The 23009-nt window shown below is 48.2% G+C and overlaps 2 protein-coding genes and 1 pseudogene across 51 annotated transcripts in view; all 3 read right to left on the bottom strand.

Annotated features, from left to right (window-relative positions):
- Window positions 1-972, bottom strand: part of Btbd16 (BTB (POZ) domain containing 16) — a 51833-nt gene extending 50861 nt beyond the window's left edge. Inside the window, exon 1 of one of the 2 annotated variants that reach the window (NM_001081038.2) lies at window positions 671-972. The gene's annotated coding sequence lies outside the window, so the exon portion shown is untranslated. The remainder of the gene's footprint in view (window positions 1-670) is intronic. The other variant, NM_001374628.1, reaches the window with a different exon arrangement.
- On the bottom strand, window positions 7238-8205 carry Gm6108 (predicted gene 6108; annotated as a pseudogene).
- Window positions 7336-23009, bottom strand: part of Tacc2 (transforming, acidic coiled-coil containing protein 2) — a 214697-nt gene continuing 199023 nt past the window's right edge. For 28 of the 49 annotated variants that reach the window (XM_006508065.3, XM_017322394.1, XM_017322405.1 and 25 more), the window contains 6 exons: window positions 21380-21423; window positions 19136-19144; window positions 15716-15876; window positions 15401-15507; window positions 15006-15126; window positions 7336-10787 (listed from right to left, as the gene is read on the bottom strand). In XM_006508065.3, the coding sequence (XP_006508128.1) occupies window positions 10722-10787; window positions 15006-15126; window positions 15401-15507; window positions 15716-15876; window positions 19136-19144; window positions 21380-21423 (508 nt within the window). In that variant the 3' untranslated portion in view covers window positions 7336-10721. The remainder of the gene's footprint in view (window positions 10788-15005; window positions 15127-15400; window positions 15508-15715; window positions 15877-19135; window positions 19145-21379; window positions 21424-23009) is intronic. The other 21 variants (XM_017322391.1, XM_017322396.1, XM_017322406.1 and 18 more) reach the window with 2 other exon arrangements.

Below are 23009 nucleotides of genomic sequence, written 5' to 3'. Positions count from 1 at the left end.
GTTCAGAGGTGGCTGCCTAGCTCCTCTTTCTTTCTTTTCTTTCTTTCTTTCTTTCTTTCTTTCTTTCTTTCTTTCTTTCTTTCTTTCTTTCTTTCTTTCTTTCTTTCTTTCTTTCTTTCTTTCTTTCCTTCCTTCCTTCCTTTCTTTCCTTTCTTTCTTTCTTTCTTTCCTTTCTTTCTTTCTTTCCTTTCTTTCCTTTCTTTCTTTCTTTCTTTCCTTTCTTTCTTTCTTTCCTTTCTTCCTTTTTTTCTGAGACAGGGTTTCTCTATGTAGAGAAGAACTCACTTTGTAGACCAGGCTGGCCTCGAACTCAGAAATCCACCTGCCTCTGCCTCCCGAGTGCTGGGATTAAAGGCCTACGCCACCATGCCTGGCTCTAGCTCCTGTTTCTTTTACACAAGAGTCTTCCTGGCTGACCTTGAACCCCAGGAGTATCTTAGTAGCACTGAAATGTATTTTTATTTTTGTCTCACTGGGAGCTGTGCCCTCTGTGGGCTTTAGTTGTTGCTCCCTTGGTCCTCTGGTGAGGAAGCTGTCTGTGACCCTCCTTCAGCTCCCAGCCAGGAACCTCTGAAATGCCTCCTTGCCCTGGTGGAGCTATGTGCAAACAGCTCCCATCACTGGGTGACCCCTTGGTCTCGGCTGTGGATGAGGTACCAGTCCCACTTACAGTTCTGCAGTCCTGCTGCCCACGGGGACGGTCACAGAGGTTGAGAGTGAAGCAGAGGGGTGCTGGTTGCACTGGTCTCGGAACCAAGGGAGAGTTGGAGGCTGGGCACCTTCTGAGCCTGAATCTTGAACGCTCTCATGACACCTGGGGCTCACCCCTTCTCCTACGGCGATGCTTTGCTGGGGGAGCCTGCCTTTGGCTTCCTGGGGGTAGTTGTGGGTACCATGGCAACAGCAGTCAGATTCTAAGGACTTCCTGTTCCGGGTTCTGGTGTTATCTCAGCTTGAGGCTTCAGGCTTTCTGCTGAGGGGTGACAGGGCTATCAGAAAACAGTTTGTCACTAGCATAACCATGCCTGGCTGCCAAAATATTTTCGCAACAAAAGTAATTTGAATTCCATGTCCAAAATTAGCCTTAATTAATTCTACATTAATATTTTTTGTGTGTGTGTATCCCCTCCCCCATTCCTGTGCCTTATTGATAATGTGTCTTATTGATAACTGTGTCTCTTGATGTGGGAGAAAGTGGTGGGTAGTGTAGCCAGCCCTCTGACAGACATTAGGGTCTCAAAGTGCAAACCTGCAACTGGGCTATGTTCCTTTGCAGGGGAGCGAGCTACACACACACACTTGGAGAGCCTTTGCCGCACTTCCCATACCACCAGATACACACTGTCTGCTCTCCAACCTGGAGTCTGGTCTGTCGCTTCCCTCCTAGCCCAGTGCCACGATGATGGCGTGATAGTGTGTGTGGAAGGAGGTGCCTCAGCGAAAGCTCTGAAGTACAGGTCTGCCCTGTTACTTCTGCCCTTCCCTTTACCTCAGACTTCCCCTATGTAAACTTTCTCTCCAATAGAGGCTTAACACAGGATTTGAATTAAGGTGTTTGAAATACAAGAACCTGACCCTCCTGATATCATACCTGCCCTCTGGATACTATTTCTGGTACTACTGGGGCTACTGGCTAAAAGACAACCCCTGAGCGCCTCCTATTGGCCACACTGGGAAAGTGTCCCAGGGAGCCACAGTCCTTACCACCCCTGAGCCCAACATTTGACCTTGATTGTATTGATCCCTTTCTGAAGCCTTTGGTTTAGAAGCCTTCAGCTCCCCGCTAGATTGCGCCATGGATCGCTCCAGAGCTGAGCTGTAAGCCAAAGTCAAATGCACAGAAATGGAAACTTTCTTGAATCGCTGGAGTTAGCATGGACTTCATGTGGCCTTGGCCACAAGCAATGTCACAGGAAGTCTAGCTGCTTTCCCTGCAAGTTCTACCTGGTGGCATCCACTTGCTGGCGATGTTGTCCACCCACCCCTATGGGAGGGAAACAGAAGGGTGGGAGGCAGAGCCACCATGCCAGCCTTAGGCCAATGTTCAGGGGGCTGCTTTCTGCCCCACCTGGTGTGTTCTGGATCCTGAGGGACTGGCTTCTGACAGCACCTGCTTAGTCTCCCAGAGGGAGAAGGTGAGCAAGTTCCTACAGGGAACAGAGCAGCTCCTCTGATGGCGAGGCCGTGTGTGCATGCTCAGGCAAAGATACATTTCCAGAAATGTGCTGTGAGGCCACAGTGAGTACTGAGTGTGGTTGGCAAAGGACTTCCCCATATAGAGCCAGCTTATGAAGACAGAGAGGTGGCTGTTCATGTGAGTGAACACACACACACACACACACACACACACACACACACACACACACACACAACTAGACTGTGGAGAGGGAAGTGTAGCCCAGTCAAAACAGTAAATGAACCTCCAACCAGGCCATAAAAAAAGATAGATGAATTATCTCACAAGAAATGAAAAATAATCTTCTTGGAACGGGTTGTGGGCTGCAGACCTACACTCCCAACACTGGGAAGTTGAGGCAGGAGTTCAAGGTCACCCATGGTTATAGAGGAAGTTTGAGGCCAGTCTATTAAAACGAACAAGCAAACAAGTAAAAGAATCATACGGTAGCCCACTATGCCTCAGAAGAGCACAGATATCTGGTGTGGAACAGCCTGTAATATCAGAAGACAGGCTGAGACAGGAGGACTCTAAAGCACAGAAAAAGAAGGCCATGGCCATATTTGCCCATCCCTTCCCCTGTGGGGAAGGACTACCTCAGTCTCATACCTCTGTGTTGACACAGCCCCTCAGAGTTCCAAAGGAGAAGCCAAGGGACTGGAAACACACACGGCTCCGTCCCTCAGTAAGGCAGATACTGGAGGAGCCAACACGGCTGTCCCCCACAACCTCTCACTCACAGCAGAGCATCCCCAGCAGGCAACACCAGAAGAGAGGTGGCCAAGCCCAGAACAAGTCTGAAGCCAGGCAAAGGCAGCTGAATGGCAGAGAGCAGTCCCACAGGTCCCATATGGTGTATTTATGCACCAAGGGCCAGGGGAGCAGGTATGTACCGTTTCTGTCCCAGTTAGGGTTTCTATTATTGCAGCGAGACACCAGGAGCAAAGCAAGGCGAGGAGGACAGAGTTCATCTTGCTTACACTTCCACATCATGGTCCATCGCTGAAGAAGTCAGGGCAGGATCTCAAACAGGGCAGGGGCTGGAGGCAGGAGCTGATACAGAAGCCATCGAAGCTTGCTGGCACGGCTTGCTCAGCCTGCTTTCTTACAGGACTACCAGCCCAGGGCTGGTACCACCCACAATGGGCCTACAGGTTTGCTTACAGCCTGATTTCATTGAGGCATTTTCTCAATTGAGATTCCCTCCTTTCAGGTGACTTTAGCTTGTCAAGTTGACATAAATCTGAATCTAGCCAGCACAAGTACCAACTCTGGAAGGCTTCTAAGCAACAAGCTTCCTAACTTGAAAGCATAGATCTGGGTCCAGTCTCCAGTACTGCACAGAACAGGCCACTGCGGCCCCCGTAACCCCAGCACTTGGAAGGTAGAGGCAGGAGGATCAGAAGTTTAGCGTCATCCTTGGCTACAAAATGAATTTGAGGCTAGCCTGGGCTATATAGGACTGTCTCAAAAAACAAACAAACAAACAAACAAACAAACAAAACAAAAAGGAAGAGAAGAGAAGAGAAGAGAAGAGAAGGAGAAGGAGAAGGAGAAGGAGAAGGAGAAGGAGAAGGAGAAGGAGAAGGAGAAGGAGAAGGAGAAGGAGAAGAGAAGGAGAAGAGAAGAGAGGAGAAGAGAAGAGAAGGAAAGAGAAGGAAAGAGAAGGAAAGAGAAGGAAAGAGAAGGAAAGAGAAATGACACCTTAAGGTGGCTTCTTGGTTGCTGGAGAGAAAGAACAGGGCCAACCTTGAAACTCTGGAGCTAGCATGGACTTCATGTGGCCTTGGCCACAAGCAATGTCACAGGAAGTCAGCACTGGACAAGCCACCTGCTTTGTGGTGAATCAAAAAGAACCGATACTACTCTGTATGCATGTCAGACACAGACAAACTGAGCAGATCAGCGTTTCTCAGTCTTGGAGTCTAAAATGACTCTGCCTCCCTGGGCCTTCTGGGACTCTTTTCTAAGATGTGTTGCAGCTCCCCCTGGTGGACTTCCTCCTCCACTGCAAAACCTGCCCAACCACACCTGGTGCTCCTAGTGTTTGGCTAGAACAGTGGCTTCTACGCAATCCTGTGCATATGGGCATATAAATGACTACATTCAGACATTTGCCAGCAACCAATTATGGAGAAGTTGATTTTGAAGCAATTTTGGTAGACATATTTGAAACTATGTTTGGTGACATTGTCATTTATTAAAGATGAAAGCAAATTTGCATGCTAATGAGAAGGTATGCATATTTATTTCTGAATAAGGGTGAGAACTTGGTTGAATATTGGGTATTTAATACTGCGGGATACAAAGCATCTTTTTCAGAGTTGGTCAGTATTTAGATTTTATAATTATCAAAGTTGAGAACATACCTTCACATAGTACAAATGACAAAGTGGCTACTGAAGAAATTGTTGCAAATCCTGCCCTAATCCCATGTCAAAATCCACCTAGTGAAATTTCAAGGAGCCTAGGTTAACAGCCTGGTTTTCATTTAAAATCAAGCATCCTAGCAACACAACCTCCCCAGTGCCTACTGAATACTTGGATTCTGACAAACTGGCAGGGACCATTTAAAAAAGCCATTTGTTGGGGCTGGAGAGATGACTCAGTGGTTAGGAGCACTGACTGCTCTTCTGGAGGTCCTGAGTTCAAATCCCAGCATTCACATGGTGGCTCACAACCATCTGTAATGAGATCTGATGCCCTCTTCTAGGGTGCCTGAAGACAGTTACAGTGTACTTACATATAATAAATAAATCTTTTTTAAAAAGCCATTTGTTTCCCATAATGAAACCATCAGAGGAAAAAACTCTGCATCTACAGTAAAAACACTGCCACTTATACCACACGGCAGCCTTGGGTGGAAGCTGGGGTGTTTCTGGCAGTGCTGTTGGCCTTGTGTGGCTGGCGTAAGGCTGCTTAGTACAAAGCGTGTATGTAAAAAAAAAAAAAGCATGTGTGTTCACAACCCAGGTTGCAGCTGTGAAATGGAACAATATGAAACAAAACAGTCAAAAATACCTTGTGCATTTAATTTTTAATTAATTTTGGGGGCACTGCAGATTCAAAAATCTTTTACTATCGTCATTTTTTCCCCTCAATCTCCATATTCAGTGACACAAACTACATGTTATCCATACTACATACTACATGCTATCATGCTATCATGACCCAGTTTAAGAAGCTGGGGTCTGGTGGATCAGCAATCACAGTGGCATCTTCAGCCCAGGTGAACCACTCTGAAGAATTCGGATTAGGGGCTGGAGAGTTGGCTCAGCAATCAAGAGCACTTGCTGCTTTGTAGAAGACTGGCATTTGGTGCCCAGTACCTACATGGTGGCTCACAACCACCTGTAACTCTAGTTCCAGGGGATCTGATGCCTTCTTCTGGCCTCCCATGGATACCAGGCATGCACATGGTAGGCACTTTTACATACATGCAGGCAAAACAATCATACACATTAAAAACTAAAAGTAAAAATATAAAATAAAATTAAGAGCTGTGTGTGGTGGTGCACACCTTTAATCCCAGCACTTGGGAGGCAAAGGTGGGTGGATCTGTGAGTTTGAGGCCAGCCTGGTCTACACAGTGAACTCCAGGCCAGCCAGGGCTACATAGTAAGCCCCTGTCTCAAAAGCAATCAGCAAAAATGATTCAGCTTAAAGGAGTATGTCCACATAGGTACATAAGGACTCTCAGATCGGTCAGAACAACAGCAAAACACTGAACACAATTTAAATCCCCACCATCCCCAGGACAGCTGTTTAATTGGTAGCCTGGATTGCTATGTGGCCATTCAAAGGAACAAATGGCTATATTTACTGATATAAAATTTTCCAGACTGCAGCTCACTGAACGCCACAGAAGTGGCAGCACAGGCTTCCCCAGGAAAAGTAACAGAATGTAGCCAGAGACTCTTAGAAACAAAGCATATTCCATTCTTATTTTGCCTCCACGTTTGCAGAGATTCAGTCAGCTATGGGCAGCTCCACTCTTCTGGGGAGGAACATGGCAGCCGTGGGAACACATGACAGAGGCAGACGGGAAGCAAAGAAAAAGAGTGGGGACCTAGGACCAGGAATGACCTCCAGAGTGACACTTCCAGGGACCTGCCATTAGGCCCCACCTCCTAAAAACATTTCCAGAACATCTCAAAATCAAACCGCCATCTGGGGACTGAACTTTTATCACATGGAATGTGGCTTGACATGAAGACAAACTTGTCCTTGGGTTTGTTTCTATTGCTGTGAAGAGACATCATGACCACAGCAACTCTTATAAGGAAAGCATTTAACTGGGGCTGGCATACTTTTCAGAGCTTAAGTCCATTATGGTACATAGCATGGCAGCAGGCAGGCAGGCAGGCAGGCAGGCAGGCAGGCATGGTGCTGGAGAGGTAGCTGAGAGTTCTAGTTCAGATGAGCCTACAGCAGGAGCAGAGTGCCACACTGGGCCTGGCTTCATCATCTGAGACCTGAAAACCCACCCCCAGCGACACACTTCTTTCAGCAAAGCCACGCCTACTTCCACAAGGCCATACCTCCTAACAGTGCCACTCCCTGTGAGGCTATTAGGACCATTTTCACTTAAAGTACCAGACCACTGTACTCTCTGCAAGTTTGTCTGGAGAACACAGCGGCCTCCATTAGCTTCAAAGCAGGACTCAAAAGCAGTCCAGGTGTGTGGGGCCAGCAGAACGGAGCCACCAGACAAAAACTTGGCAAGGTAGATTCAGAAACCCTGGTACTGTCATACCTGAGGACAATAGGAGTTCCATCTACTCCCCACCAACTTCCTGTCCTGGAACAAGTGACCACATCACCCCATGGAGAGGACTGTGACAATCAGTCACATTGGGGCAGTGCCCGAAGCCCCTTCACATGCAGATGAGTCCTGACCTTTCAGACCAAGTCAATAGAAAACATCTGCCTTTAGACCCCAACCCACCCCAAAATGTATATAAGACCCTATCCTCAAGGAATAAAACACACATAAGTTACTTCATCAAGGAATGTCCGAGAGCCTGCCTGCCTGTTTTTTTTGTTTTTTTTTTTTTGACTTGATCTACAGATGCACATTTTAATTAGTAAGCAAAGAACATACTTGTTGCTGAATGAGATTTAAGAGATAAGTCCCAATTATTAAGCAAGTTTAAGACTAGTTTGGGATATGACTTTTATTGAACTTATCCACCAGAGTGGAAACAATGTCTGTACAAAACCAAGTGTTTGTTACTATAACTTCTACATCACGATTAAAATCCAAACAGGTTTTAAAAAAACAGTCAACTCCATCAAAACCCACTATTTCAGAATCAACAGCTTCTTTGAAGCCACAGTAACACTTAAATATGGTTAAGACTCGAATGCAGGAATTTGGTTGGTTGGAAGACTAATTAAGCCTCCAACTTGCTCAAATAAAATTACAAAAAGGCAAAATTGTGTTTTTCACAGAGATACAGTCCACTGGAATCACCAACACTGGACAGCTGTTAAGACTATTTAGAGTCCTGAGATAATAAGGAACCCAGGCATCCTTAGACAGTCTTGTCCTTCCTTCCCAATCAGCGATTTGTGGAGGTGTGGAAGGACTCCACCACCCGCAATGGTAGCCTTGACCAGAGAATCCAATTCTTCCTCTCCACGGATAGCAAGTGACGAGGGGGTGATACACTTTACCTTTAAGTCTTTTGATGCATTTCCTGCCAACTCAAGTACCTCTGCGGTGAGGTTCTCCAGAATGGCTGCGCTGTACAAAGCAGCGGTCGCGCCCACACGTCCGTGGCTGGTTGTCCTAGATTTCAGGTGTCGATGAATACGGCCCACAGGGAACTGCAACCCGCTCGCTGCGAGTGGGAAACCGCCTTTGTCTTGGCCTATCAGGAGTCCTTTCCAGCCTTACCGCCAGCCATCTCGGACTGCGCTGAAGCTGGGACATGCAAGAAGAGAGGCGGCCAGGCGGATACTCGGGAAGATCCCAGCGCGCCCACTCCTCCGTCACACCATGATTCAAACTGCGCCGACAGCCTCTGTCTTACAGAGCTGTAACACTTGGGGAAAAGAATTCTCTCCCGAAGCTCACTGGAAGCTGCTCAGTCGCTTCCCTTTCAGTGGCCCCCAACCTTCGTGCTGTACTGACTCCAGGAGGAGCAACAGCCACCACAGAAGGGACCCTGGCAGCTCCTCGCCTTGATCTGGCTCCACCCTCCCCCTCAGAGAGCACATAGATCTCCGCAGATAGTATCCAGTAGACAGACACAGACAAGCACAGGTCTACTAAAAAGAAAAGTACAAAGAAAGCCAGGCGCAGGCATGAAGACAACACACACCTCCCAGCACTGGGAAGGTTAAGACAGACAGGTCAGGAGTTCAAGGTCACAGCCAAGTGGGAGTCTAGCAAGAGCTTTATGGAACAGTGCTTCAATAAGGCAAAACAAGATGTGGCAAAGCAAATAAAGGCCTTCTGGAAAACAAAAGGCAGGTCAAGAATCATTCCGAACCAAAGATCACCATGGTCTGTTAGTTGGTGAGCTCCAAGGGCCCTGTGAGAGATGTGGACCAATCCTGCGTAGGCGACAAGCACAGAGAAGCCCGATGCAGCTGAGACTTGCCCAACAGAGTGTCTCCCTTTGTGATTTCTTTATTGTTTCTACTTTCATTTTTAGATCCTGGATGGTTTTGTTCAATTCTTTCACCTGTCTGGATGTATTTTCCTGTAATTTTTTGTTTGTTTGTTTTTCGAGACAGGGTTTCTCCTTGTAGCCCTGGCTGTCCTGGAACTCACTTTGTAGACCAGGCTGGCCTCAAACTCAGAAATCCACCTGCCTCTGCCTCCTGAGTGCTGGGATTAAAGGCGTGCGCCACCACGCCCGGCTTTTCTGTAATTCTTTTAAGGGATTTTTGTGTTTCCTCTTTAAGGGCTTCTAGCTGTTTACCTGTGTTCTCCTGTATTTCTTTAAGGGAATTATTTCTTTCCTTATAGTCCTCCATCATCATCGTGAGAAGTAACTTTAGATCCATGTCTTGCTTTTCTGGTGTGATGGATCTGTGGATCTCAGGATGAGATCGCCACAGATTTGTGGCAGGCTCTAAGTCCAGTGATGGTAAAGAGAAGGACAGGCGTGGTGGCGCTGACCTGTAACGCCAGCTTCTTGGGAGGCTGAGACAGGAATTCAGGGGCTGTCAGGGCTACAGAATAAGTTCAAGGCCGGTTTGAGCAACCTTGTCTCAAAACAATAAGAGACCTGGAGATAATAAGAGCTCAGTTGGGGTGAGAGCAACTACTACATACTAAAGAAGAAGAGACCTGGAGACACAGCTGAGTCACAGGGAGAGTATCCACTATGAGGGGGTGTCTGAGACAGACACACAAAAGGCCGAGAGGGTTGTGTGAGTTAAGGCTTAATGTAGCAAAGGATACAGCAAGCTGAGAAAGAAGGGTAAAATGGATTCTCTTCAAGAGGCCAAACCTCACTGGACACTTGACTTTGAACTTCTGGAAGCTATCAGCTGCTATGTTTGTGGGAATTTGTGACAGCAGCCCTAGAAAACCAGGGTACCTTCCACCTCCCCATCCCTCCATCTCATCCTTTACCCTATATTCCCTCACAGGTCACAGGTCACGTGTGCAGGTCAGAGCATCAGGGAGCCTGGTAGTGGTCATGTTGCTAAATGGCTAATTGCCTGCCTGCCTCCCACCAGGTGTTCCTGGGCCTTTCCTAACCATTTATAAAGAAATAGGCAGTGTTTCAGGGTTGGTCAGGCACCAAGGGGCAGGACAGAAAGACTGACAGCTTGCTATTTCCTCCACAGAGTTATAAAAGGAAACAGTTTTGTTTTTTTTTTTCCTAATGGCCAAGGCTTTGTAAAAATGAAATCTAAGCTAATCCAATATATCCACTTACTTATTTAAGCCCCAATCAATATTTCTCATTTGCTCCCTCTTACAAACCCAGACACGATAATGAAGGAAATGCAATTTAAATCAATAAGCAAAAGAGGCAGAGACCAAAACCTGATATGATTTAATGAAGGAAAGGACTCAGCCATTCCCAGAAAATAACTCACAGCCACACTCGCTGCCAAGACTCAAAGAAAAAACTTTATTTACAATAGAGAATTTTATTTGAAACATGCATTCTTTTTTTTTTTTTTTCCTAAAAAACCAAACCAGCAAATGTGGATCAATTGTACACTCCTTAAGGCAAGAGTCCCGATGCATATGTTCACGTCCCATCAGATGCTGCTCGCCAAAGGCCAAGGCCAAGGCCAGCAATTTGTAGTCTATTAGAGAATCTGACAGTCTCCCTGATACAGGAACTCCGAGGTCAACTTGCTATGAATTATACTAGAAAATGCAAACGGATAGCAAGGAATCCTGGTAGGTCTCGGCACTGCATACGGTCAAACCAACCTTATTTAGAAAGAGGACACAGTAGTGCATACGGAAGTGAAAGGAGACGCTGTTCACGGAATCGGAAGGACAAACAGTTGAGCCGACGCTCGTATTGCACGCAACGGCCAAGTCCACGCACTTGGCCCAGAGTTAGCTTTTTCCCATCTTGGCGATCAGCTCGTCACAAATCTTGGTGAGTTCTTCTATCTCTTTATTCTGAAAATGAAAGACAAGAGAGGTGTTCTTGGTGTTTGAAATTGAGCCAGTTACAGGGCTGGGGCGATGACTCAGTCAGCAAAGCCCATGTGTTGCAAGCTGAAGGATCTGAACTCAGCCCCCAGAATCCCAGAATCCTTCAGATATGGGAGTGCACACCTGCAAGCCCAGTATGGGAGGGAGGCAGACAGAGGGGGATCCTCGGCTAGCCTAGTCTGCTTATTAAGTTCTAGGCCAATGACTGACCCTGTCTTAAAAGTAATCAGAGACACTGGTCAAGTATAAAGGGACCATGAGAGAGGGGAATAGCAGGGTGCAGGTCTCTCACAGGTTGAAGGCAAGTCACCCATTGCTAAAGACACCACTCATTTTGGACAATGGTCTCAGGGGACTTGAGGTGATCTAACTTGAAAGCCTCTGACCTGCTGATCTACTTCCATAGCACCAGAAAACAAGGGGGGAAGGGGAGGGAGGGGGAACTGTAGTCGGGATGTAATATATGAGAGAATATGAAAGAAAAGAAAGTGCTATGAAAGTCAGCAAGGGAGGGAACCAATCCATAGTTCTATTCATCCATGACACCTATGATCACAATGTCCAGCTTTAAAAAAAAATGTATCTAAAGGTGATGGCCACCAACAGTTCTCGGTCTGTTCCATAGGAGGGAAATCCTGCCTGGCACTGGAAACCTCACAGCTACCCAGGACTAGTGAGGTATGGACTTTAGAGAGACCCTACTAGCAACACTTTATTAAAGTAGCACAATTCCTCACTGCCTTCTAGAAGAATTAGCTTCTCCCAGGGATGAGGCTTCTGTTGGTGACTCAAAACACAGTGGTTAGCCCTGAAATAATATATGCGCAAGCAACAAGTATATAAATATACATACCAAAAAGGTTAAAAAAAAAAAAAAAGGGAAGCAAGCAAGCCACCAAGCCAGGTGTGGTGGCACATGTCTGTTTGAGGCTAGCCTGATCTACATAGTGAGTTCCAGGCCACCAGGGCTACAGTGAGACCTGCTTCAACAGCAGCAGCTACTACTACTGTCACTAGTTAATCAGTAGCAACACTGGTCTCCTTGTAGGGGAGTTCACCCAGTCTCTTGGTCTCTTCTAAAGCTATCTACAGGAATTAGAGGAAGTAACTAGAAGCAAAACAAGTTTACATCCTAGCTATGGCTGGTAAGGGTGAGCGAGTTACACAGCCACTCCGAACCTTGGACTCCCCATCTTTAAAACGTTGGTGAGAATGAAATAAGGTAAGAAACGTGCGGTCTTGTAAATACAAAAATACAGTGAGCAGAGTGCAGTGGAGGGCTAGCTAGTATAGCTTTCATCCCTGGGCTAAGTTCCATGGCTCTTACATGGCTTTCCTGACAATGGCCCGGAGTTTAGAGAAATGCTAGCGCTGTTTAGAAGATGCCCAGTAGATGGCGCAGTAAAAGGCGCAGACAGCGATGGAGAGGCAGGCCACTTCAGGGGATTCCTCTCACACAGAAGCTATTCTTTGCTCATTCCTGAAACTCACTTAAAGGCAGATACACACATGCGGCACAGGCAACTGGGTGGCCGTTCCTGTCCTGTAGGATGGGGATCCAGCTGGGAGACGTCCAGCAGATGTGGCTCTACTCTCTGAGGGCTGAGACGCCAGGAGCCCAAGGCTGCTCTTGATCATGCACAAGTGGCCAGCAGCCCTCCCTGAGGACAGAGCTCCTGCATCTCATGTTTTCCTTTGAGATGCTGAGGAAGGTTGGCCTCCACCAACCCCTTTCCTGGAACCTCCTGCATCATGTCTCGGCTCAGCCCATGGCTGTCCCTGGGTTAGGACTCCAGGACTCCACACCACAGTGCCCACCGAACAGGGAACTGTGCCTTCGTGGGAGTGGAGGGGGGTAGCCGGGTGAGGAATCACTGTCTCCTAACAGCTTGACCATGCCTACGTCCTGCCTAGGCATACTCTGAGGCTCCAGCCCACACAAGTGCTAAAATCTCTGACCACTAATTCTAGTTATTCTCACCACCACTACTGCCCCCTGCTGGCTACAAATGGTAATCTTATTTTGCTGTGAATACCACATGCCAATCACCAAGCTAACGCCTTCCGCCTTCCGGGATGCTACCCCTTTAAAAGGAGCTGCTGTTAACCCATTTTTAGTGAGGAAACAGAGGCTTGGAGAGGTTAAGCGCTATGTGTAAGAGCACACAGCCAGTCAAATAGGAACAGATGTGTCCAGCCTAGAACACAAATTCCAGTTGTGCTTGCAACCACTCAGCTTCATTCTAATGTCTATTAATGTGCAGCGACTCACGGTGGAAGCCCCACAGGCCCACTGGAGGAGATCCGTCCCTAGAGTTAACCCCAGCACCATCAGCCACTACTGGGCAAGTAGCCCCATCGCGGAGCCCAGCATCTTGCATGGACCTGCCTTGAATGTGTTTCTGAATTTCTTTAAGACAAGCCTTGTTTGTTATACATCATACTGTCCTCCAGGGCGGAACACCAAGATCAGCTCATTCCTCCGGAAGCTTAGTTAGCGAGGGAATTACCTTTGCAGATAGATTTTAATCTTTGCTATTATCCAAGGCCAAGGGACCCAATTTGTTGGCATCCATGTATTTTAATCTACCGGAAAACACAGCAACACCTTCATTTGCTGCTCTGATTGGGCCAAGGACCTTGGAAATATATATCCTGGCTCCTCCTTCAGGAACTAACACTATATGGTGATTTAAACACATGTCTGATGGAACCTATATTGTGGAAACACTGACAACTGCCCCCCCCACACACACACACAATGACTAGAGGATGTGGTCTTTATTTTAATGGAACATTCCACTTCTATAAAAATATACATAGACCCAACAGCAAACCCGTAATGGTACTCAGTAATCAATGAATGAACAAATGCTTGGCTTTGCAGCTCTGTGTCTTGTCTCCATGGTGACTGCTTTGAACAATCAGCAGAGTCCAGAAATCACTCGTAGCTACAGTAGTCGCCATATGGCAATGGTTTGCCCTTCTCTTTCTAGAACAGTTCTTGGGTCAACTGACCAGCAGCCGTTACCTTTGTTTATCCTGGAAGAACGGGGCTAAATGATTCTCCAGAGTTGTTTTTGGAAGTGGGGTGGGGTTAGTATCACACTTGACATCAGGTAAATTCTCTTATCTAAAATATTTTCAGGGCTAAAGGGGACTGAGGAAGCAAGATGGAGGACGAGGCTCACCAGGGCCATACGATTGGTAGAGTGTGTGAGCGTCTGACCAGGTTCATTGCCAGGCTTTCTCTGACAGCACCTAGCAGAGGGAGTCAACACCCACCAGGGCAAAGGAGACTGGTACTCAGCCTAGACACCCTGCCTTCTTTGGACCACCCAGAACTGGAGTGTTTCTAGGATGGCAGAGGGCTTCACTGGGGCATCCAGGGACACAGTGGGTAAGTAGTAGGGTAGGTGGGCACACTGGAAATCAGGAAACCTAGGCATAGACTGAGTGACCTTTGGAGTTTATCTGAATGTGCCTGGCTCTGCCATCGCCCATCTTCTGTCAGCGGACTGGTGGGTTCCCCACCCACTCTCCAGTAAGAATGAGAGTTGAAAAGGTTCAAGGGCAACGTCTGGCATGTTAGAAGTTGTGATGGTTTATATATGTTCGGCCAAGGGAGTGGCAAGATTAGAAGGTGTGGCCCTGTTGGAGCAGGTGTGTCACTGTGGGTGTGGGCTTTAAGACCCTCATCCTAGCTGCCTAGAAGCCAGTATTCTGCTAGCAGCTTTCAGATGAAGATGTAGAACTCCCACCTCCTCCTGCACCATGCCTACCTGGATGCTGCCATGCTCCCACCTTGATGATAATGGACTGAACCTCTGAACCTGCAAGCCAGCCCCAATTAAATGTTGTGCTTATAAGAATTGCCTTGGTCATGGTGTCTGTTCACAGCAGTAAAACCTTAACTAAGATAGTAGTGTTTAACAGATATCTGACAAATGATGTGGAGGAATGAAAAGTGGGAAATCACCATGCAGGCTGCTATTCCAGGATAAACAGAGAGGAAAACAAAAACAAAAGGCAAAACCGGATCTAACGTGGTACGGTCACCAGGCATGCGCTTATAACAGGCGCTACCCCAGCTTTGCTCCAGAGACCCTCTGCCAACCCACCAGGCTCTATTACCCTCCAGAGAGGGGCCTCACTTTGGGTGCCCAGCCCCCACCCTCTCACCTTCTGCTCCAGCGTTCTTTCCAGAGCATCCACTCGAAGCTGCTCCTTCCGCAGGCTAGCCTGGTAGGCTGCTTGCTCTTGCTGGGCCTTGCCGCGAACCTGGGCAATCTCTGCATTGGCTCTGTTGGAACAAGGTGCATGGTAGTTGGCTGCAGGGATACCTCCCTCTTCCCGTCTCTGAATTGGGACACAGGCCTGGATGCGGCCCCACTAACTAGAGCCTGAACATAGGAACCCCAAGAACTCCACCCCCAATATTACAATATAGTCCTTCACTTCTCTCAGTGGGTGGTAGCTGAGCCCCATCTGAGCCCAAGTCATAAAGATCAGCCATGCTTTGCAAGTCGATGTCAGAGAGCCACTGGTGCTCCTGGCCGAGCTGAGCGGTGAGTTACCTGTCCAGTTTCTCTTCGGCGTGCACCTTCAGGGCCTGGTACCTCTGTTCCTCTTTCTTCACTCGGGATAGGTACTCCTGCGCACATTTCTTCAACACCTCTTCATTCTGTCACGACAGGGCCGTAAAAAGAAGCACTGAGGGGGCTCAACCGAGCATCCAGCACAGACAACTGACTCCTTAGCTCCTGCTCATAATGGCTCAAGACGGACTTCCTGAACTCTTGCCCCACAACTGGCATGCACCCTCTCCCTTCCTCTCAAAATCCGCTGCTGCCTCTCCAAGCCCCACCTGGACTCCGGCTCCACAGACACACCTTTCGAAAACCTTCCAGGACCTCCTTCATCTTTTCGTATCTCCTGAAGAGGTCAGCCAGAGACTTTTCCACAGAGTTCAGGTCAGCCAGGGCTTGCTCCTTCTCCAGGACCAGCTGCTGTACAGTTTGGTGGGAGATGGATTTTTCTCTCTGTTCGTCCTCTGGCAGGAGAGACAGGAGTCAGACGATGGAGCCCAATCAATCCAAACTAGATCTACAGGGGGCCAGCCTGGGCCTTGAGTACAATTCAGGGTTTCCTTGGAATGAACCCACGAGCCTCCCCTTTCAAGTGGTTCCAAAGAGACAACACTCACGGACCCGATACCATAGACCTGGGGCCATGACGTATCATGTTGGAGAGATGTCAACCTTTAACCTGATCAATGCAGCCCTTGCATATCTACACAGGAGATCCTGTGGGTCTACATATCCTTCTCTAAGCAGATTCACACTGGGTCAGAAATAAAAAAAATATTACTGTATTTTCTGGGAAGATGAGATTAAAGGGTGTCGTGGCCAGGGCCCTCAGGGTGATGGGTGATTCTTCTGAAATGGATCAATATAGACTAGTCACTAGTAGTCTCTTTATCCCTAAAACATCCCCCAAATCCTGCTCACAACAACATTGACTTCTTGGATGGAGAAAGTGCCACACTCCAGGCAAACTGCAAAGTTCATTTTTCAGTAAGGGAACGCAGTTTCATTTGGGCCTAGTTTATAATGCTGGTATTAGCCAGACCAATAGCTCTGTTCTCACCTATGTCTCTGACCTCTCTCATCCCACACTGAACTCAGATGTCTCTGCACTATGGGGCAAACTGTCTCTAACACACATATAGCCCCCCCCCCCCCCTCAGCTAGTTGCTGGTGGAGTGGCCAAGGACCCTTGCCTCTCCTGGTGACAGTGGATTAAATGACATCTAACTCCTATCCCCAGGACCAAGAGCTCCTGGGGAAAGTACACAGCCTAGCAGATCTTTGTCACTCCCAGGTCACATGGGAGGGCGCTATCTACTGCTCAGGATTAGCTTAGAGCCGGTTACTTTGAGGAAATTCACACCTGGGACTTCTAACAACAGAGATAGCAATGGCAGCTGCCAGCCTCAACCGCAAGGTGAGTCTCTGCTCACCCTGCCTGCAGAGACCTCCTTTTGTATTGAGAATAAAATCCAGGCTGCACCCCACACACTTGCTCCAGCCCTGACAGCTCCTGCCCCAGTGCTCAGGAGCCCTCAAAAATACTCAAGTTATGTGTCTCTGATCCCCCATCACTTCCTCTCCATTTGTCGCGTGCGTACGTGCGTGCGTGCGTGCGAGAACATGTAGTTGGGCCACTTGTGGGTTCTGGTTCTGCTATACTCCAACTCTCCCCACCTCAGGCCTGGGACTCAGGCCTCCTGCTGCCATACTGCTCCTATGATGGTAATTTTGTCAGGTTGATCAGACTAAGAAATGTGTAGATTAGGACAGCGTATACTGGGTGTGCCTGTGAGGGCATCTTCAGGACAGTTAGGTCATGAGGACCGTGACCTTGTAAACTAGTTCTTATTATGATGGTGTTACTAAGAGGTGACAGAGAGGAGGAGGTGGGAGTTGGCTGGAAGAAGTAGGTCACTGGGGCCAAGTCCTTCAGGGCTGATATTGCCCTAGCTGCTTCCTGTATTTCTTTTCTCTGCTTCCTGCCTGTCAAACTATGAAATGCATGCCCTCACCACCGTGGTGGACGGATTGTTCTGGAACTGTTAGGCAAACAACAACTCTTCCTTCGGATGAGTCTGTCAGGTATTTGGAGAAGACAATGACAAAGGACCAGGCCGCTCTCCTCAGGGGCTGGCTGCGGGTCAGTCTGGTTCACCGCTCTGCTCTGGGCACACAAACCCCCGCCACACAAGTGGCCCTGCCACGGGATCCACGTGCTGCATGAACAAAGGTGGCCCTGAAGTGACCTGTACAAAGTGTTCCTGTCCCCATCTTACAGAAGGTGAAAGAGGGTTTGAACAAGGCACCTCATTTGTTCACTGAGGGAACAGCACAGCCCAGGCTCAGCCCCAAAGACAAAGCCCGGCCATGACCAAATTCTTCCCAAGCCCCCTGAGATGGACAGTCCCCACTGGGAACAGCCAGAGATTTTGATTTGGGTTATTTTTCCTTCTGTTTTCTGATAGAGCACCCTCTTGCTGTGTCTTAAGTTCAGCACATTATTACTGTGTGTCACAGTGAGGGGGAGGGGGGGTGTCACAGCCTGAATTTTACTCCAAGCCTTGAAATTTTGTGGACCCAGGGCCTTGTCAGCTGAGAGTGTGCATTAGAGCTAGCTGGAGGGCTACACAAACAGACATGGCTCCCTCCTCTCTTTTGACTCAGCAGATCGGGGTGGGGAATCTACACAAGTAACAAGCTCCCTGGATTCAGATAGAGCTGACCCAGGGCCCTGCCTGGAAAACCACTGCCCTAGGAGATGCCTATTGTCCCTCCACCCTGCCTCTATGATCCCAGGGTTCTCAGCAGCGTCCAGAAGCCACCAAGGGCAGTGGCTCTGGAGTCTGACACGCCAGCTTGGAATCCCAACTCTGCAGTGTTCTTAAACTCACTGTGCCTCCTCACCAGAACCAGAACCAGAACCAGAACCAGGGGATAGCAGTGCTTCTGGGCCATAACATTTGGAGAGGTTAAAAAAAAAGAGAATGAATACAAAGCTCTTGGTGCCCTGGGACGGCCTGGAATCTGACCTGTTATCAACAGCATCACTGCCCACAGAAGCTCTTAACATCGCCCCTGACCCAGTGGGACAGCGTCACAGTGACTCATGAAGTGCTGCCTTTTAAATAGAGAGCTTTTTAATACAAGCAATAGACTTGCTCTATCCACACTCCTAGAGGAGAGGGCACTGGCAAATTCCACTAGATGTTATTGACCGAACTTTAGCCATTTCCTTTGCTCCCAGCATGCCGTACAATGTACATTCTGGGCTGATCTGTGGTCACGTATACATTTCACCAGACAGGCTGAAGGAGCTATTTATCAAACAGAGTTCCATCTGATTTCCTGAATCTAAGATGTCGCCTAGCCCAAGCTTTCCTCTTGTCACTTTTAAAAATAGAATTGCCCGGTTCCCAGGAGAGCCAGGCAATGGCAAGTCTGCACAAATCTTCTTACTCGTGACCAACAAAGCTAGGCTCTTAAAGTCAGGAAATCAGCCTCAGCCCCCAGACAGGACAACGGGGACTCGAAACCCTGATGGGGGCTTTCTGGCGTTTGCAGGCAAACCACTATTAAATCCAATGGGGAAAGCAGCAAATACGAAAGCAAAAATAACCAAGCCAGGAAAACAAAACACAAGCAAGGGGCTGCGAGGGGTGGGCTGCGATGGGTGGGTGTCAGACGGTGGGGGTGGGGTGGGGGTAGGGAGCAGTTACTTACCAGGCTTGCCTGTTTGTTTTGCAAGCAAAGGGCAAAGAGCAACAGAAAATGGAAGCAAAACAGAGAATCAGGGCAGTTGTTAGAAAAGCAGAAACAAACAAACAAACAAACAAACAAAAAATCGCCACAATCTGGAATGCAGAAAGCGCAGAGGTTCCTTCCTGTCCTGCATTCCATGGAGCCCACTACTGAGCTTAGATAAGGCACGCTTTCTCCTGAGGAGCTGCTGAGAAGGGATGAGCAGGTGTGGCGCCTGGGTCAGAGGAACCAGGCTCTCCCTCAAAACACATGCACTCTGGTCCTAAGCTGCCAGGCTCTCAGGCCCAGGTTCGCCTTGCTGGACAGGTGGAATGAAACTGGGATGAAAACATGGAATCCAGATGAGGCCCATGGGCTTGTTTCTACATGTGAAGGGACCTACTTTCCTACGAGGCAGGCGGGTCCACCCACCTTCCCTGGGCGGTCATGTCACAGGTTGTCAACACGGAACATGAAATGTCTAGTGGCCTCACCCAGCGATCCTCCACAGCAACTGACATACAATTTTTCTGGGTTAGAAAAGCTTTGGAAAAGCGGATGAGGGAGAGGCTGGTGAGTAAGGCTCGTGACTATGCACACAGTAGGGATGTTATCCAAGAGATGATGCACTCAGCTAGGGATGCTGTAGCAGTCTCCCTGAGCCATCCTGGGGGTTCTCTTGTACACAGAAAACTGTTCAGAGTCCAAGAAAGAAATGCACCAAGCCTCTGATACCCACCCTTCTTAACTGTCCAAGATTAAAATGTTCCAACTGCGGTCAGCTGCAATTTCTCTCAGAAGCAGGAATCAGCACCTAGTAGCTTCTGTCTCACCATAATGGCAGATTCCCAGATAGGTCAGCTGGACAGGCTCTCATGCTTAGAGTCCACCAGGGGGAACTCCTGCTTCTCTGAACATCCCTAGCTGTGTGCTTGCTACAAGCTGGCTGTGGCAGCCTTCCCTCAGGCCTTTCTCCCTCAACACCACACTAGCATCTGCCAGTGTCATATCCCAAGACACAGGAGGCAACCCTGTCCACACTGAGAGAAGCCTGTTTCCTCTCCAGTTCCTTTGCCAGCTCTTAGAATGCGCAGCATGTTGAAGTTTCTATCTCATCCATAAGCTTGTGCATTTGGCTCTGATGGGATGCACCTTCCATGGGATCAATGTGGCTGAACGTAGGCCACAATTAATGCTCCCGAGAGGGCCAGCCATTCAACCATTGGCCCTCCTGCTACTGCAAAGGCCACTGAGCCGTTCATCTTGGGGTCAGCTATAGACGGGTAGGACTCAAAAGGCCAAACATTTGCTACAGGGCTCTGTAAGCTTGTACAGATCTAGGCTCTGTAAGCTTGTGCAGATCTAGGCTCAGCACAAACTTGTATGTTTACCCCACAAATCCTTAGGTAGGGAAAAAAAATCATTTTTAAAACTGATTATCATGAACCTAAGCAAATAAACAGATAGCTAGACATAAATCAACATGAAGACCAACTCCCCAAGACTATACAAGCCTGGTCTTGGACTATCTCCAAGAATGTTTCTCATTATAGAGGAGGAGGATGGGGAGGGGGAGATGGAGAGATAGATAGTAACACGAGGAAGGGAGGAATAGAGGAGAGGAGGGGGGCGGAGGAAAGGAGGAAGGAAGGAAAGATGAAGGAAGGCACACAGGTCATTGTGTGTCATTTGCTAGTATAGGGCCGTCTTTCATTGCAGGCCTAAGCAATCTTTCAGCTCTGGCACTCAGGGATGCAGTGTTCTGACGGAGGTGTCACATCTCAGGGAGAGCTGGGATTGGCTACCATGCTCTGCCAGCCGCAAGAGGAAGGGTACTGGGTAGGGAGTTGCCATGGGTTCCATCCTGGCCCTAAATCTATGTGTTAAGGCTGTATATTTAATCATGGACTCTAAACTAAGTTGGGGTTGGGGGTTTTAATTCTATGCTTCCTGCAAGCAAAATCCAACTTACTGGCCAGACTCAGACTCCTTCCCAACATGGTGGATCACCTGGTTGGGTAAATGAGGTCTGTGGAGATGCTGGGGAATTGTGAAGTTGTGACGTACATTCTCCTGGCTATCCTCAGGGTACAGCCACAAGTGCGGCTGAGATGGTCCCTGCCGAGGAACTCACTACTCTTAGAGGAACTGGCTCTGAGCCTTGTGGCTGAAACCCACCCCCATTCCCCTACCCCCTCCCCTGAGCACTCTAGTCGTGACACCCACCGATCATCTGTGCAATGGTCTTCTCATATTCGGCCACAATTTTCCTGGAAGAAAGGCAAGGAAACACTCAGCTATAGAACAGGACGGTGTTAAATCTCTGCCCACGGGGGTGGGGGGTGGGGGGTGTGGGGCGTGGGGGGGTGTTACAGTGTAACCAGGGAACAGCAGCACAAATCCGGTCAGAGCTGGGCTCACACCCTCTGCACTCATCCCTGAGCTCCATCACTAAGTTCCTTCTCCCGGCATAAAGCTCTCAGTCCACCACGCTGTCCACTATGTGAACCAACGGGCCAGAGCGCCCCCCAGAGTCTCACATCTCACTGCTCTCACGGGCTCAGCACTTTCCAGCTGGCTCACGGACATGGCGCTCAATGTGCATAGACAATTTCCCCCGATCTCAGCTCTCTCGTTCCAAGTGTAGCCTAGGGTGTTTGCTTACTTCCTTCTCTCATTTCTGCCACCCAGAATCTGTTTCTCGAGTCTAATTCAAACCTTTCCCTCCCCAGGAAGCCTTTCTCATTGCTCTTGTAGCTCCCTAACATCCTTTCCGTATCTTCTTCCAAAGCCTCCGGAAACAGGAGCTAGTCTCCTCTAATGGAGGAGACATTCCGCAAGGTCTTAGGCTGCTTCTTGTCCCCTTGCATTTTTAATGATTTATTTATTACTTTTATTTTATGTGCATTGGTGTTTCACCTGAATGTATATTTGCATGAGGGTTTTGGATCCCCTGGAATTGGAGTTTCAGACAGTTGTGAGCTGCCATATAGGTGCTGGGAATTGAACCCAGGTCCTTTGGAAGAGCAGCCAGTGCTCTTAAGTGTTGGGCTACCTCTCCAGTTCCCTCCCTTGTATTTTTAAACTCTCTCTCTCTCTCTCTCTATATATATATATATATATGTATATATATGTATGTGTATATGTATAAATAATAAAATTAATCTTGGGGAGTGGGTGTGTAAAACAGTATCTCACCATGTAACCTTTGACTGACCTAGAACTCCTTACATAGACCGGTCTAGCTCTGAACTCACAGAGATCTGCTTGCCTCTGCCTCCCAAGTGCTGAGAATAAAGGTGTGTACCAGCATTGCTTGGCAACTCCCCCAGATGAAAATATCAAGGTGTCAAGCATCCCTCTGCAAGAGCAGTCCTCTGAAGATGCAGGGTCTTTGCCCATTCAATCCAGTCACCCAGAAAGTGACACAGTGCCTTCGGGAAGATGTGCTGGTGGCCTAGAAAACAGGCCCTGACCCTCATCTAGGTGTTTTGTTTCCTACTAGAAATGTATGGAGGAATGCGAGTCTGCTGGAGTTGAAGCAGGGGGATGCAGGACACATTTATCTCACTGGATTCTTTAACTCGTGCATTGTGTTATTCTAAAAACACTCGTAGGAGATAAAGAGACACCCCAGCAGTTAGAACTTGTGCTGCTCCAGAAGACCCAGAACCCACAGTGGACAGTTCTCAAGCAAGCTGAGGCTCTGGGGGATCAGATGCCTCTGGCGTCCAAGGGCGCCGGCATTCATGTGCACAAACCCACGCTCAGACACACATCATTAAGAACGATCAAAATATTTTAAAAAATTAAAATCTCTTAAAAACCACCTATACAAAAATACTAGCCATGATTA

The sequence above is a fragment of the Mus musculus genome, chromosome 7 (genome assembly GCF_000001635.26).
Source record: "Mus musculus strain C57BL/6J chromosome 7, GRCm38.p6 C57BL/6J".
NCBI lineage: Eukaryota > Metazoa > Chordata > Mammalia > Rodentia > Muridae > Mus > Mus musculus.
Note: the sequence above shows the minus strand (reverse complement) of the source record. Positions and strands in the feature narration are given on the sequence as shown.